The following is a 13,070-nucleotide window of genomic DNA, read 5'->3' as shown; positions in this document are numbered from 1 at the left end:
CCCCATGGACTGTACCCTGCCAGGCTCCTCTGTCCATGGGATTCTCCAGGCAAGAATACTGGAGTGGTTTGCCATGCCCTCACCCAGGGCATCTTCCCAACCCAGGGATCAAACCCAGGTCTCTTGAGTCTCCTGCATTGAAGGCAGATTCTTTACCTACTGAACCACCTGGGAAACCCTTTTCCTTTATAGGTTATTACAGAATACTGAGTATTTAGTTTCTCATATTATGCAGTTGTGATAAATTTTTATGACTTTCACGGTAGCTACATTTATCCACAAAACAATTTTTTTTTAATTTTATTTTATTTTTAAACTTTACAAAATTGTATTAGTTTTGCCAAATATCAAAATGAATCCGCCACAGGTCAAATATATAAACCAATATGAATCTAAATATAGATGACACTGGAAACATTTCCAGGGGTTGCAGGTATTAATTATTTAAATGAGTAAAAAAGAAAACAGTTATGAGGTCTAACACTTAATATAGCAGAATGTTATAATGTATAAAAATTAAACCTTTTTTATAATATATACAAGTGAAAAAACCTTCATATGTAGTCAATTCTATCCATATAATATCTTTAATAATATGGAAAAAAGTGAAATTAAAACACTTCAAAACCTAGGTTGCTATATCCTATTTCATTGGGAGCAAAGAAAGTAGGAATAAAGCAATCAACATTTGAGGCTTTTTTTATTTTGCTGAGTGTTCCTATTGATGAAAGTACAGTTTATTTTATGCTGGTATTAATTGATTTAGTATAATTCATAACAAGATATTTTCAGGACTATAACCAAATGTAGCATAATGCATAGCTTACCATCTATATTAACCAGATGAAAGAGGTCTTCTTTAGAGATTTAAAAGCATCTGTACAGATAATGTGAAAAATACAAACAAAACATTTCAGGATGTATTTTTAAGATACTTAAACATTTAACAACATCAGTTACTCCTTAATTAGTTATAATTAAACATATAATGCAACAGACAATTATTAGTGGATTTTGTCCCTTGAAAATATAATATATAAAGGAATATTTAAGTATTCATATTTTAAGAAAAATTTTTTTCTAAAACAGAAGTTCTTGAAAAGCCAAATATGAATGCTCTAGCCTTAAACAGAAGTTAATTGTGAGCATTAGTATAATGCATTAAACATACCAGAGCTATTTTAAAAATAAGAAGCTTTGCCTTTCTTATAAGTAAGATATATAAGTAGACATGGTATAATATTTACCCATTCTATAATTTATTAGCTAAGGTTATTGGTACCTGCAGATTTTTTTTATCTGTGTATGCATTTATGTTTGGCAAATTTAAAATTTATGTCAAATTGAATTTTAAAGTAATTATGAAAAGACATAAATTTGTATATGTATTTGCGTTCACCTAATTTAAGAAAACAATTATTTCCATTTTGTATATTATTGATTTTTCTCAAACTTGTCATTGGGCATGTTTTTCATAGTCTTCCTCTACATTGATATAATAATGTGATTTCTCTTTTTGTCATTATGCAGCAAGCACTTCTTGCCTGAGTTAGATCCAGACATACGTAATGGTGGAAGAGTTCAGCTTGTGGTAAGAAATGTGTTTAAAGTTCAGTAAAAGTGTGTGGACAACAGTACTCAACAGATGGCACTTTAAGATGTGTCAATAAGTAGTATAAATTATGAAAATACCACAACTGTATCTTTTGAGGATAATCTTAAAATATTAAATATTAAAATAGTACCATGTTTTCTTGGCTTATAATATGACTTTAAAATATGATATCACCTTAAAATACTTAGTTTATCTGGTAGATTTTAAAATAACAAGATGCTACTATATTTTAAAAGATACTCTGGGCAAGAAATTATAAAACAATATTATTGTCTAGACTATTTTAAAAGGAGGATACTTGAGGGAAATAGCAAAGCACCCTCATGACTCAAAAAATCAAACCAGGTAAAAATTAAAAAGTAGTTGTGTGTTCAACCTTTGTAAGTAATAAAGTGCAAATGGTTGGAGTGTTAGGAGCAACCAAGTTCTAACATGGCGACCAGAGTGTATACTCTAGACAATATAACTCATGTGCATTTCAAAAGTCAGCTGAAATATATGCTATCAGAAGGAAGCCTATGTTAACAGAAGAATGGTCAATATGGAGTCTGAGAAATAGAGTCCCCAAACAAGAAATGTTAGTGTTTCCAGAAATTCCCAGAAAAGAGGGTACCCTGACAAATGACAGAAGTGTGTGACCTCCTTGGCATGTGAAAATGAAGGGCATCAAATAACCCTAACTTTATGTCACCTTCCATTTATATCAACCAATGAATATTCCTTGCTCAAACTCTACATTCACCAAGAAAACTGATTATAAGTCAACTTACCGTGTAGAATTTTATATAAAAAAATAATGTATTCTCTAATGGGAAATAATATTATCATATCCAGAGCAGTTATATTCGTTATTCTTATGAATTACTCATTCAAGGAGTTTTCCTGAAAGAGAAGAAAAATTAGGACAATGTTAAAATTAATGTGCTTATGGAAATATTTATAGAAGAATGCACATATTTGAAATAATCACTAAACAAATATTTTCTTGCATTTTAATAGAAATCCCTCTGGCAGAGTGACATGAAGATTACCCTAGGAAAAGTGGTACCTCAGGCTACTAACACCCTACATATTATTGACTAACACTCTCACACAGATTTTTGAGTAGCCATTTTGGAGCAAAAATCAGAAATATAAAGTGCCAAGAAATGCCACAATAAAGGAAGGGATATTACATTTGATTATTATACTTCTAAAATGAATGAAAACAGATTGGGTAGATTCCTAATCACAATGGTTCTATGAGATTAACCCATTGACATTAATCTCCTTCCTCCATATACCATTATATCACACTACCCATGAATGTATGACAAATACATAGAAATGATAAATACTTTTTAAAAAATATATTGAATAAGAACAGCTGAACACAAAACAACGTAAGTAGTAGTAGTAGAACAGACTTTTTTTTTTTGAGTCAAGATAGGGGAATGGATCAAGGATTTACACTAAAAGAATACTGGGCTAATTGAAGGGGAAGCTGGGTGGAAATCTTGCAGAGTGTTGGGGAATGAAAACACCCTACTTGTAGGAAACTTGTGCAGATAATTGTACAACTGAGACCAGGCCATAACTAAGGAAAATCTTGAAATGTTAAAAAGCTGCAACAGCTGCTACTATAATATCCTCAAAGACATAAAAATGCCACCTATAATAAAAGAGCAGAGAATAATCAAACAAAAAAATGATCAAATTTTAATTAGAGGGAGATGGATATGCAAATAAGGCCTTTATAAATTCTGAAAATAAAAAATAATATATTTGAAATGAACCCTGGATTAGACAGCATAAAAGAATTAGTGAAAGTTTATCTACAAAGGAACAATAGGTTGACAGTTGACATCACATCAGAATAAGGCATACCAAAAGACAGTGGAGTTATTTCTTAATATAGGGATAAATATAAATATCATCTAGAATATTTTGTCACTGAGCTTCAAAAGTGAGGACAGAATAGGACATAATCAAACATTCAAATGCTAGGTTTTGAGGAAGCTAATAAATAATATCTCTGTCTTCCAAACAAGATTAAAGTTATTGTATGACAGACAAGAATGAGAAAAATGCAAACAAGATATTATTTTACTTACTTCCAAATATATATCAGAAGGCATGTCATAGATCTAGACAATTGCATTGCTTATTAAAATTATCCCCCCAAAATGCTAGCATTTTCCTGCAGGAGACACTCATAGTTCAATTTCTCCAGAAAATATACTCCGATTCTGATATTTGAATGTAGAATGTTTACTGGGGAAGGCTCTCGGGAACAACTCCTTTGAGGGAAGAAAAAAACAGGATTAAACAAAAGGAGAAGGTGTACTGCGATAGAGTTAAATCACAAATGTTAACATTAACATGTGCAAGGCCCTTACAATTATAACCTATCAAACATTGCTTATAAAAAATCAAAGACATATACCATATGCATGAATTGTTGTTTAGTCAATAAGTTGTGTTCAACTCTTTGCCATCCCATGGACTGTAGTCCACCAGGCTTCTCTGTCCATGGAATTCTGCAGGCAAGATACTGGAGCAGGTTGCCACTTCCTACTCCAGGGCATCTTCCCAACCCAGAGATTGAACCCGCGTAGCCTGCATCGACAGGCAGATTCTTTACCACTGAACCACAGAGAAGTCCCTATGAAGAAGGGCACAGCCATTGTAAAAAAAAGAAAATAGTGTCAATTTCTCATAAAGTTAAATATATACTTATCTGACTCAGCAGTTTTGCTCCTGAGCACTTTTTCTAGAGAGATGAACTTCAATCAAAAACTTATACATAAATGTTCATAGTAGTTTTATTTGTGATAGCTGAAAATATTGGAAATGATCCAAATCTCATTCACTGGGTAAATGGTAAACAAATGGTGGTACATATATACAACAGATACACAAAAAGGAACAAAAAGCAACAAACAAGAATAAACTCATGGCATACACAAAGACGTTCATGGATCTCAAGAGCATTTTGCTAAGTGAAAGAAGACAATTTCAAAATGTTCTTTACTGTATGATTTCATTTACATAACATTCTCAAAACTACATAATTATAGTGATGGGGAATTTATTAGTGGTTGCCAGTTATTAGATTAGGGGGAAGGTATTACTCTAAAGGGAAAACAAAGAGCTTGTTTGGAGAAATGGAATAATTGTCTATTCTGATTGTGGTGGTAGTTATGTGAATTTATACATGTGATAAAATGTCATAGAAGCATAAACAAACCAAAAAAAAATAGTGCGTGTGGAAACTGGTGAATAAGGTCTATGGTTTAGTAATAGTATGGCACCAATGTCAATTTCCTGTTTTTATTAATTGAACTTGAATTATCAAGATATCATATGGATAAGCTGTGTGAAGGATATAAAAGTAACTCTTAGTACCAATTTTTGCAGCTTCTATGGGAGTTGTAAATCAAAAAGAAAATTTTTGAAAATGATTGAACTTCATATTTAAGTTCTGTGCATTTTATTACATGTAAATTATAGTTCTATAAAACATTTACAGTGCCTTCCATGCCCACATATGTTACATAACAAGGCCTCTGTCTTATTATATAAGAGAAGGGGTTTGCACAATGATGACAATGTATTATGAATGGAGGGGTATGCATACCTCAGCTTTCTGCAATCAAAGAGAAAAATATTTTTAAAACACTGGTATTATGTCTAGAAATAGTACAAACAATGATGTGGTATGTTCATAGCATCTACAGTAATTTTGCAATAATTTGCATATTATTCAAACAGTTAAATGAACTAGATCTGTATTTCACAGATGTAATGTACAGTGAAAGAAGCAAAATGCAAAAATAAGTTAGGTTAATTTTGAAATAATATTCTAAAAACTTTTGAATATGTTTATTCAAAACATATGTAGAAAAACTGAAAAGCTTACAAGTGAATTTCACTTTATAATATTTTATTTCTCTTTTTTAAAAATATCTGCATAATAAGTAAATAGGTATTTATTTTGTGTGCTGTTTGTCTTCTAAAAATACAAACTTTTAAAATAAATATTTAATAAAATCTTGTTTGTGAAAAATCAGAAGAAAGAACTGACTGTTCTTTATTAAATGGAAGAGATCCTCTATTTTAAATTAAGTAGCTTGGTTTGGAGGTGAAACAGGATCCACTTGCTTAGAAGTCATGTTCCAGAATTCATACCACTCATTTCATTGTGAAAATATGGGAAAAAAGAATATTACAGACTTTGTAGATGAGGCTACAGACATGACCTAATCAGAAGACAAAGACCAACAAGAGTTTTGCAAAATTACTATTTAAATATTTGCTATTGTATTGCACATAAGAAAATTCTGATCTGACACAAACTGTTTATCATGTTGTAACTGTGAAGAATGTTTAATATTACAATGTTTTGGGATTAAACATACAGTTTTGTAGAACAAGTATTAAAAGCAAGGTCAATATTATTCTATTTTGCATGTATAGTATATCCATTTTGCATGACATAGAAGAAAAGATATATTTTCTTTATGATTTCTCTACTCCTTAACAGTAAGAGGAAGGATGATGTTCAATTTGAAACCAGTGTTTTCACAGGTAGAATTTGAATATAAATACATATGTGGCTGAGTTAAATATGCTGCTAGACATGTAACTAGCCTCTATGAAATTTCTAGGTTTGCATTTAAGCTGCGAGGTGGCACCATTGTGAAAGTGTGTGTTATTGTTAAATTTCACTTCTAAATTTGATTCTGTTATAATCTGGCTTAGTTAATAACCGATACTGTTTTCTGTTTTGGAATAAGCAATCTTTTGGATGTTAATGGCTTAGATGATAACAAGATTTTTGGAAGACATGTTCACAAATATTTTATTGACGTATAGGTATCATCTTGTCTGGAGGAGGGTGAGATTTCTGCTTTTTAAATAGGTGTAGTGAAATTATGTCATTAAATTGAAGCAAATAAAACCTGATTTTAAAATCCTGAGGCTTATAGTTAAAGCCTCTTTAGTCAGCAGGCGGGTCTCTTATGTGGTTAGCATGTCTTTCCTTATTTTGTAAATGATGTCACCAAAATCTTGGTATTGCTTTGATCAGTCAATTAGTTCAGTTCAGTCGCTCAGTCGTGTCCAACTCTTTGCGACCCCATGAATTGCAGCACGCCAGGCCTCCCTGTCCATCACCAACTTCCAAAGTTCACTCAGACTCACATCCATCAAGTCGGTGATGCCATCCAGCCATCTCATGCTCTGTCATCCCCTTCTCCTCCTGTCCCCAATCCCTCCCAGCATCAGAGTCTTTTCCAGTGAGTCAACTCTTCGCATGTGGTGGCCAAAGTACTGGAGTTTCAGCTTTAGCATCATTCCTTCCAAAGAACACCCAGGACCGATCTCCTTTAGAATGGACTGGTTGGATCTCCTTACAGTCCAAGGGACTCTCAAGAGTCTTCTCCAACACCACAGTTCAAAAGCATCAATTCTTCAGTGCTCAGCCTTCTTCACAGTCCAACTCTCACATCCATACATGACCACTGGAAAAACCATAGCCTTGACTAGACGGACCTTTGTTGGCAAAGTAATGTCTCTGCTTTTGAATATGCTATCTAGGTTGGTCATAACTTTCCTCCAAGGAGTAAGCGTCTTTTAATTTCATGGCTGCAATCACCATCTGCAGTGATTTTGGAGCCCCCCAAAATAAAGTCTGACATTGTTTCCACTGTTTCTCCATCTATTTCCCATGAAATGATGGGACCAGATGCCATGATCTTAGTTTTCTGAATGTTGAGCTTTAAGCCAGCTTTTTCACTCCCCCTTATTCCTGATTGGTTTTTGTGATGTCTCAGTATTGATGGAGCTATAGTAATGGGACCATTAAATACATATGCTTGTGCACTAATGAAATAAAATCCAGAAAGAATGTATAACATTTTTCATCCTAAACATCACAAGTGTAAATTGTGAGCCAGTCATCGTTTCACTTGAAACGGTTCTCTACGGAGGTTTTTTTGATGAAACAATGGTATCACTTACCCAGGTACATTTTAAAAAGTGACTAAAGCGCTAGAAGGGCTTCTCCTCTGAGTTCACCAATACCAAACTTGCTTATTTAACAATGAGAGAAGGTGGGAGGGGGGATGCAGACATCTGAATTTGAAGGAAGATGATCTTTGGGTTCTGGTTTCATGAGTTTTTGTAGCACGTCATATAGGGATAGCTATGTAACCACAGTGATGTTTTATGGTTTTATTTTACTCTAAATTTTTCTCACATCAAATATTAAGGACAATGCTTTCTCACAGGATTTCAAGCATCCTATGGTTTGGATGAAGTTCCAGCTACTTTGAGGCTGCTTTGCTTTCTTCTATCATGGCATTTTTCTCCCATTTAGGGGCCAAATCCCGATAAATCCTTACTTAATGATATTAGACATTATGTAAACCAATATTTATAGCCAAGAGGTGATTCAGTTCAATCCAAAATAGTAATGAAAGTTCAGAGAGTAATTTTAGATGAAATAAATTACCTAATACATATGTCCTTAAAATATCTTGAAATTTCTATATGTCTACCCTTATTCCCAAATTAGACTTAACATATAGTATTTTACATTAATAATGACTGTAGTGAGAAAGTAGAGATCTTTCATGGCTTTGTAGTATAAAAATATGGGATGAAAGGCATTTCAGGGAATTTTATAAGTGGTAAAACGTGAATATTGCAGAAAATAATCCGATGTGACATTTATAACATTCAATTAAGAATTAAATAATATCCTTGGTAAATAAGTGATGTTAAGCTATTTAAAGTTTCATCAGTTGCCTTTAAGATTGATTTTCATCAAAATTACTGTACTGAAATGTTTTCTTTTGTTGTACAGACTCAAATAGCAAACCTCAATTTTAAAATCGGCTCTTATTTGCAAAAAATGCTTTGACATAGTGCATTTGTTCTGCCTGGGCAGCAATAAAGGATTGTGGTATCATTTTGAAGAAGGTTGTTTGACAGAGCCTGTTTGTTTATTTGGGGTAATGTGAGCTGCATTCAGAAAATGCCATATTTTGTTTCATGATTGTATACATTCTCTCCCATTGCTCCCAGGCAAGACTTGTAAGCAGAGAAGACACGGATTTAGACCTTTTTTCCATGACCAGTGGAAGTGCTTTGTCTGTGAAGACAGAAAAAAAAATTCAGGCACACAGACACTCAGCGGGATCTTCAAGTAAGTTGTGGTTTCCTTCAGAATTAATTTCAAAATCACAAATGAATTGATGGAAACTAATGCCAGCAAGCATTCTTTTACAGATAAGGGGGTAGGATGCCAGCAACCAGAACTGCCCAAAACTATCCATTTGAATTTTTTCCTTCTTTGAATGTCTTCTTTTGATACAAACGGAATTAAATTATTTCTAAAATTAACAGCATCAGTTTTTATTTTAATTCTATTCTGTGACTCAGTGATTTACTCCTCTACCCCCCCATGGATCATATTGAATTCTTTGATCATTTAGTTCTAAAAGAGTTTGTTTAGATTAATTGTAAAACGTTGGATTTATATATCAAAGTAATGTGTTTTGGCCTTTTGTCATTATTTAATATACATTGTAAGTAAAGTTTGTTTTGAAGGAATTTTTTTTTTTTAAATAGCAGACTTCTAAACATTATAGTGTCAAAATCATGCTCTTAAAAACTATTTCCACTGAATAGATGACAGTTTGTATTTACTAGTGATGACTTTTCATATTTGAAAACTTGTCACACATTTATTAATTTGGTACTATAACTATATATATATCATGGTTTCAACAAGAATTACAAAGCAATTATTAACTCTGAAAAGAATGTAAACATTTAAAAACTATCTGTATCTCAAGGTATTTGAGAGTAAGAAAGCCTAACTTTTTCTAACTCTTCATTTAACTTACACTGTAAAGATATCAAAACATTTTCTAGAGTGTTATGGTATAGTAATACAAAAGATGGTTTATTTAATATAATATTTTGTTAATTTTGCCAACGTATAGTAAACCTCAGAAATCCACATATTAATTTACACTTCATTTTAAGTAACAGTTACTCTATAAAAAGATTTATTACTCATTGATTGTATGATTATATACACACAAAGTCAATATTTATTTGAATATGAACAATTCAACAATCCAGATAGTGCTCTTCAGATAAATGAAAATGTCGAAATGATTCTCTGACTTTTCCTCCAGATGCTTGGCATTATTAGATTCCAGTCATTTAAATCCATTTATATGTAAATTTATTTTAATGAATTTTAATTTCATTTTAAAATAATTTTAATATATCTAACTTACAAATATTTCCCAGAATCTGGTCATGAAAGGTTGCTCTGGTCAATATGGTTAAGAAATATTTTAGGTTAATTCACCTATGTAAAATTATTCTTTTAATACAAATTTTCTACAGCAACAAAATGTGGTAATAACATCAGAAGTTATATATATGTATATAATATATATAAAAAACATTTCAGAAGGAATCAACCTGTGCCACACATCATAGTGAATAATGCCATACCCATTTTAAGCATTGCATATTACAAACTCATATGATATTGTTTTGAAGTAGTGTGGGTAAAAATACACAAACCTAATAAAATTTTTACACAAATTGCCTTTTCACTTTACAGAATATCAAAGCTTCTGTTTGAAATGTACTATCTGAATGTTAAAACATAAATAATTCAGTCAGTCAGCAACTATCCTGAAATGCACAAACTTCATCTTTCACTTATATAGAACTGAGTTATAGATTTTAGAGTATATAAGATCTTTATAGAGAGTTCATTTCTTAACACTCTCTCTAGGAAACTGAAATAAGGCCATTCACACTGCAGTTTCCATTAGTTGTCAATAAGCGACATTATTGCAAACACTACTAACGACTAACTGTCCCTTAGGTGACAATTTAAGACAAGCCACTTTAGGAAATGTTTTTTCTTAAATAACAGAATGAATATGAATAAATACTATTTGCCAAATTCTTGTCATACTAGTTTACTGTAACATCCATGTAATATAATGGTGAAGGATATGAGCTCTGACACCAGTTTGCCTAGATTTGTATCATAACTTAATTTTCTCATCCTTAAAATAGGAATGATACATACCTTGTAGAATTGTTTTAGGATCAAATATAGTGCATTCACTTCCAGTAGTCATGTATGGATGTGAGAGTTGGACTATAAAGAAAGCTGAGTGCCAAAGAATTGATGCTTTTGAAATTTGGTGTTAGAGAAGACTCTTGAGAGTCCCTTGGACTGCAAGGAGATCCAACCAGTCCATTCTGAAGGAGATCAGCCCTGGGATTTCTTTGGAAGGAATGATGCTAAAGCTGAAACTCCAGTACTTTGGCCACCTCATGCAAAGAGTTGACTCATTGGAAAAAACTCTGATGCTCGGAGAGATTGGGGGCAGGAAGAGAAGAGGACGACAAAGGATGAGATGGCTGGATGGCATCACCAACTCGATGGACATGAGTTTGAGTGAACTCCAGGAGTTGGTGATGGACAGGGAGGCCTGGCGTGCTGCAATTCATGGGGTCACAAAGAGTCGGACAAGACTGAGCAACTGAACTGAACTGATAGCACATTCAGAATGCTATCTGTCTCAAAATAAGTGCTTAGTAAATGTTCTTTGTAATTGTTGTAAAAAGGAAAAATCAGTTGAGGTAAGATATTGAAGTCTGTAGTATCTAGTCACATGGCTAACTAGCTCAGCTTAAAAGAAATGTCCTCTTCATAGTTCTTTAACTGAAAAAAAAATGGCATAGCTTATTATATATAGAAATCTTTTAACTGTCAGAGTCTTTGTGTCCTAGGCCCCCATGGCCCTGGGCCAACCACTTAAAGTCTTAGAATTTTGAAAGCTCTTTTCCTCCAGCTTTCTCTCAAAATCTTGTCACCTTATTAAAGCTAAAATATTTCTTTCAGCTTCGCAAGCCAAATCTAGAGAGTAGTTTATGGGTTACAGCTATAAAACTTTTTCAGCCTTTGAACTTTTCTAGTTATTTCTCTTTCAATGTTGCTATATTATTTGGAATACATATTCTTTAGAAATAGATACATTCAGGTTTAAAATCCCTACTCAACTATCACGGATAAGTTATGTGACCTTGGGTAAATTATTTAACCTCTAAGAATGAGTTTACTCTCTGTAAAATGGAAGTATAATGTCTATCTCATGGAATTTTAGTGAGGAATAAATCAGTAAAAATATACGTAAAGTATGGTGATGCATTGCCTAGTAGCAAGTAAAAAAAGTATTGTTCTTGTTGTTTATATTGTTCGTTACTGTATGTGTTGTTACTGTTGTATTATTTTTAAACAATTTCAAAGTCGAGTTGTCTTCCTTTTCTGTGTATCAGATAATAGCAGGACCATGCCATCCATATAAAGTAACAAATGTCTTTTCTTAGAGAATTTCCTAAGGTTTCTGTTTTTATCCTTTTAGGTCTTACTGAGAAGGCAATGGCACCCCACTCCAGTACTCTTGCCTGGAAAATCTCATGGACGGAGGAGCCTGGTGCGCTGCAGTCCATGGGGTCGCAAAGAGTCAGACACGACTGAGCGGCTTCACTTTCACTTTTCACTTTTCACTTTCATGCATTGGAGAAGGAAATGGCAACCCACTCCAGTGTTCTTGCCTGGGGAATCCCAGGGACGGGGGAGCCTGGTGGGCTGCCGTCTGTGGGGTCGCACAGAGTCGGACACGACTGAAATGACTTAGCAGCAGCAGCAGCCCTCTTACACAAGGCCAAGGAAATCTACTACCAAATTTTCTCATCTATATTATGATTTGAAAATAGATGAAATAGGTCACATTCATATTTTAAAATGTGCCATTGTGAAATGACTAGGCAAAAAAATTCCTGATTTACACAATATTTATTTTAAAATATTTGATATCCTTAAGTGATTTTAGTTTTCTCAATTCATTTCCCTCTTAATACTTAAAATAAAGGATGCATTACAATAACAATAACTCTATTGCTCTAGCAATTTAGAGTTTAGCCAATTTCTTTTAATTGTCTTTTCTGACTTATATGATTATTTTTCTTTGATAGATAATATAAATGAGACTTAAAGTATTTATTTGAACGTTGGCACAAAAAAACTTAGCAAAGGAAAGCAACAACTTGAATCCATCTTTTCTCATTCCAAACTCAGTGCTATACTATCTTCTATTCTTCCTTGGGCTTAAACATGTATCTTAGTAAGAATATAGTTCCTCTTATCCATTCATTCTTTCTGGAGACATTTATCGATGAAATATTGCTCACTATACACCTAGTTTTGGTTTCCAGTTGCCTTCTTCATATTATCTCTGTGTTTTCCCAGACATAGTCCATTTTCAAAGTTAGCCAGAGACTGAAAATCCAAAATTCCTCTGTAATAGTGTATGAGTTCAGTTCAGTCACTCAGTCGTGTCCAACTGTTTGCGACCCCCTGAAC

At 33.1% G+C, this 13,070-nt stretch overlaps 1 protein-coding gene across 4 annotated transcripts in view; it reads left to right on the top strand.

The window, feature by feature from the left end:
- LRRIQ1 (leucine rich repeats and IQ motif containing 1) overlaps positions 1-13,070 on the top strand; it is a 227,517-nt gene that overhangs the window by 198,272 nt on the left and 16,175 nt on the right. For 3 of the 4 annotated variants that reach the window (XM_044941866.1, XM_025284377.2, XM_025284378.2), the window contains 2 exons: positions 1,531-1,591; positions 8,687-8,807. In XM_044941866.1, coding sequence (XP_044797801.1) covers positions 1,531-1,591; positions 8,687-8,807 — 182 coding nt within the window. Of the gene's footprint in view, positions 1-1,530; positions 1,592-8,686; positions 9,005-13,070 lie in introns of those variants that run through there. The other variant, XM_025284379.2, reaches the window with a different exon arrangement.

The sequence above is a fragment of the Bubalus bubalis genome, chromosome 4 (genome assembly GCF_019923935.1).
Source record: "Bubalus bubalis isolate 160015118507 breed Murrah chromosome 4, NDDB_SH_1, whole genome shotgun sequence".
Taxonomy (NCBI): domain Eukaryota; kingdom Metazoa; phylum Chordata; class Mammalia; order Artiodactyla; family Bovidae; genus Bubalus; species Bubalus bubalis.
This window is presented reverse-complemented; position numbering and strand designations above follow the sequence as displayed.